The 4,057-nt window shown below is 45.5% G+C and overlaps 1 protein-coding gene across 1 annotated transcript; it reads left to right on the forward strand.

Annotated features, from left to right (window-relative positions):
- Positions 1 to 2,584: 2,584 nt before the first annotated feature.
- LOC133260394 (non-histone chromosomal protein HMG-14) lies at positions 2,585 to 3,355 on the forward strand. Its single transcript, XM_061438699.1, has one exon. The coding sequence runs from the start codon at positions 2,711 to 2,713 to the stop codon at positions 3,014 to 3,016; it is 306 nt and encodes a 101-aa protein (XP_061294683.1). The 5' UTR covers positions 2,585 to 2,710; the 3' UTR covers positions 3,017 to 3,355.
- Positions 3,356 to 4,057: the final 702 nt, after the last annotated feature.

Consider the following 4,057-nt stretch of genomic DNA (forward strand, 5'->3'; position numbering starts at 1 on the left):
ATGCCATCCAGCCATCTCATCCTCTGTTGTCCCCTTTTCCTCCTGCCCCCAGTCCCTCTCAGCATCAGAGTCTTTTCCAATAAGTCAGCTCTTCGCATGAGGTGGCCAAAGTACTGGAGTTTCAGCTTTAGCATCGTTCCTTCCAAAGAACACCCAGGGCTGATCTCCTTTAGAATGGACTGGTTGGATCTCCTTGCAGTCCAAGGGACAATGAGAAGCAAAAGGAATTTCGTCTTGGAGCCACGTTTGCAGTCAGTCTCCCAGCGTGTGAAGAAAGCACCCTCAGTTGCTGAAAGGTTATGTGTGGGTTTAGTTGCTAGGCTGTGGAATTAATTTCCTAGGCTTCTTAGGGAAAGGGATGAAAGGGAAAACGAGAACTAGCAGAGGCTGTGGCATTTCTGGGACTTAGGCAAATTATATAATTGTCCTTTGCATCCAAGTCTGGTCCACTTCCACCTGATATTTTGCTGAGGGGACTAGTGAGATCCCAAAATTCATTCCGACAGAGCGTGCAAAATGCAGATCAGCATTGAAGCCAGCCCTGTGGAGGCGTGGCTCCCTGGAGAAGAGGGGAGGGGCGAGGAGCACAGGACTGGGAGCAGGGAGGAGTCCGGCTGACTCAGCAACCCTGGGCAAACCCACGTTCCTTCCAGCTCTCTTCCTCCATGACCTCTTTTGGGTGGGCAAGGGGAGGACTCCAAACAACTGTGTTTTTTGTTTTTGTTTTTTTTACCGAGAAGGTGATGGGAAAGAGGGTCATTAGCAACATGATGGAGGGTTTGGCTATGAGATGGTACTTGAATGGCATGTGGGAAATGCTGGTTTGGGGACATATTTCCATATTTTTGCACATGTGCCATTCCAAGTCCCAGTGAAATTTGGGAAAAAACCCTGAAGATTGGCTACCCTCCTTCCCCTCCTCAGTGGCTTTGAGTCTGGCATCTACCAGGTGCTCAGCAAATATTTGTTAAATGAATAAACAAATGAATAGAGTCCAGGGGCTTGGTTTACAGGTGAGAGAATCAAGGCTCAGAGGAATCAAGAGGCTGGTCAAGCTCATGTGTCAAGTGTGTGGGACATTCAGGCCCCTGAGTTCCAGTACACTGATCACTCAGTGGGGATTTTCCTTCAGTTCCATCTTGCTGCTAGGACAACTGTAGCCACCAAAGGGATGCTTCAGTACTCTTGAAAGTTCAGCTGGATGTTGCTATGATACAGACGTGCAAAGAGCTGATTGCTCAGTGGCAAGGGCAAGTGCTGTTTATGTTAGGTCAGTTAGAAGAAAGGCCGCATGGCAGATACCGTTAACTGCCTCTTTAATATTTGTGAGGAGGCTGAGTCGATAACATTTTGTGTGCTGGTAAAGTTTACCTTTTAGGGGCTCTGATACCCTATTGCTATTTAATTTAAAAATCCTTTCCTTCATATTTATCTACATGAAGAAAAAAAATCCAGCAAGGGAGCAGGGATGAATATGTATATTAATATAATATAATATAATATTATATATTAACATATATGTTCATACCTGGCCCCTTGCTGGCTTTTTAAATTTATATGTGTGTGTGTGTGTGTGCACGCTTAGTCATTCAGTTGTGTCCGACTCTTTGTGACACCATGGACTGTAGCCTACCAGGCTCCTCTGTCCATGGGGATTCCCCAGGCAAGAATACTGGTGTGGGTTGCCATGCCATCCTCCAGGGAATCTTAACAACCCAGGGATTGAACCCAGGTCTTCCTCAGTGAAGGCAGATTCTTTACCATCTGAGCTACCAGGGAAGCCCATGAATACTGGAGTGGGTAGCCTATGCCTTCTCCAGGGGATCTTCCTGACCCAGGAATTGAACTGGGGTCTCCTGCATTGCAGGTAGATTCTTTACCAGCTGAGCTACCAGGGAAGCCTATATATATTCCAGGACCAACCAGTAGATAACAAAATATGACAATGCTCAAGTCCCTTAGCTGGCCTTCCCCTATCTATGGGTTCCACATCTGTGAATTCAACCAACCACGGATCATGTAGTACTGTATGTATTAATTGGAAAAAAAAAAAAATCTGCGTGTAAGTGGACTGGTTCTGTTCAACCCATGTTGTTCAAGGGTCAACTCTACAGAGGTTGGAGATGACCATTTGTTGAATCTTTGCTTTCCTCCAGACCCCATACTAAAACTGTAGACTTGTGAAATCTTATTTAATCCTCATGGTAACCCTGAAGTGTACTATCACTACCTGTTAGCAGATGATGTCTCTGCCCCACTCATACACTGTTGCTCACTCAGGTGACCAGCAGAAGCTTTAGCGGACAGCTTCCATCTTCCATCCATGGCCAGGGTACCTTAACCCCAGCATCTTTGTTTCTCTGACTGGGGCTGTCCCCTGGCCAAAGAAGGAGGCTGGGACCACTTGTTGGGGTGGGGAAGCAAGTCAGAAATGTCAGAGACTTAATTCCCAGGGGCGATCATCAAAGGGGGAAGGGAATTGGTGGATAAGTGTCCTGTTTTTTTTTTTTTTTTTTTAATTCCTGATTCAGGCTCTTCTGAGGTATAGTCAATGGAGGCTTTCAGAGGATACCCAGAGACCACCCCCGCCGCGGGTCCCAGCAGCTCGGGCGGCGGGAGGAGCGGCAGCGGTCAGGCTACTCAGCTTCTCGAAGGCTCTCGGCGCGCCGCGGCCCTCAGGCACCCGGCTCTCGCCCGCCCCGTCGCCACGATGCCCAAGAGGAAGGTCAGCTCCGCCGAGGGGGCGGCGAAGGAGGAGCCCAAGAGGAGGTCGGCGAGGTTGTCAGCTAAACCGGCTCCTGCAAAAGTGGAAACGAAGCCAAAAAAGGCGGCGGGAAAGGATAAATCTTCAGACAAAAAAGTGCAAACAAAAGGGAAAAGAGAAGCAAAGGGAAAACAGGCGGAAGTGGCCAACCAGGAGACTAAAGAAGACTTACCTGCAGAAAATGGAGAGACTAAAAACGAGGAGAGCCCAGCCTCTGATGAAGCAGAAGAGAAAGAAGCCAAGTCTGATTAATAACCACACACCGAGTCCTGTCAGTGGTCCCTGTTTCCCTTCTTGTACAATCCAGAGGAATATTTTTATCAACTATTTTGTAAATGCAAGTTTTTTAGTAGCTCTAGAAACATTTTTAAAAAGGAGGGAATCCCACCTCATCCCATTTTTTAAGTGTAAATGCTTTTTTTTAAGAGGTGAAATCATTTGCTGGTTGTTTATTTTTTGGTACAACCAGAAAATAGTGGGATATTGGATACGGGAGGCTTTGATTGTCTTGGGTGTCAGCTTAACATTCCATAGATGGGGGGTAGCTTTTATATCCTGTAACACAAAAGCATACTAAATGGCAGTTTGGAATCAGTTGTGCATTTAATGTCTTGAACACTTTAAATTACTTCTCTTCCCATATCGTTTTGGTAGAATTATTTCCTACAGCAAACCACTTTTTGATCTTGGCTCTCCTGGTCAGAATTTTGTGCACTATACTATAACATCTTTGGTCGTGGTAGTCCAGTTTTCCTAGTAACTTGGTTAATGTGCTGTGAACGATTGACAGTTTGGGTATGTAGTGTATATGATATTAAATTGTGAATCAGTGGGACTTATGATGTAACAACATATCAATATTTGAAGATATTGGTACTTGATATCCTGTTAAGGACAGTTTGCTCCAAATTTTAAGCTGGAAATCACTGGAATAACTGTTATGAATCACAACTACATGATATTTTAGATTTCTGGTACATATGTGAAGAATTGTGTACAAATTGAAATGTCTGTGTAGTGATCCTCAGAGGATACCCAGAAAGATCTGGGTCCAGCTGCCCACACCTGTTACTCTCTCATTAATGCACCCTTCCTTGGCCTTCTTCCCTTTCCTGTCTGTCTCTTCCACCTCTTCACCATGTCTCCTAGGTTGTGTTCTCTGGAAACAGAATCTCAAATGGAGATTTATATGTAGGAGGCTTATTGGAGAACACATGTTATTCTGACACACATAAGGAAGGGGGAAAGTAGGCCTGGGCAGAGAGAAAGGTTCAATGTGGATAGAGTTGCAAA

This window comes from Bos javanicus, chromosome 14 (assembly GCF_032452875.1).
Source record: "Bos javanicus breed banteng chromosome 14, ARS-OSU_banteng_1.0, whole genome shotgun sequence".
Classification (NCBI taxonomy): Eukaryota; Metazoa; Chordata; class Mammalia; order Artiodactyla; family Bovidae; genus Bos; species Bos javanicus.

What these genes read in the sequence shown, in the direction of transcription:
- LOC133260394 (XM_061438699.1), top strand. Translation starts at nt 2,711, where the DNA reads ATGCCCAAGAGGAAGGTCAGCTCCGCCGAGGGGGCGGCGAAGGAGGAG.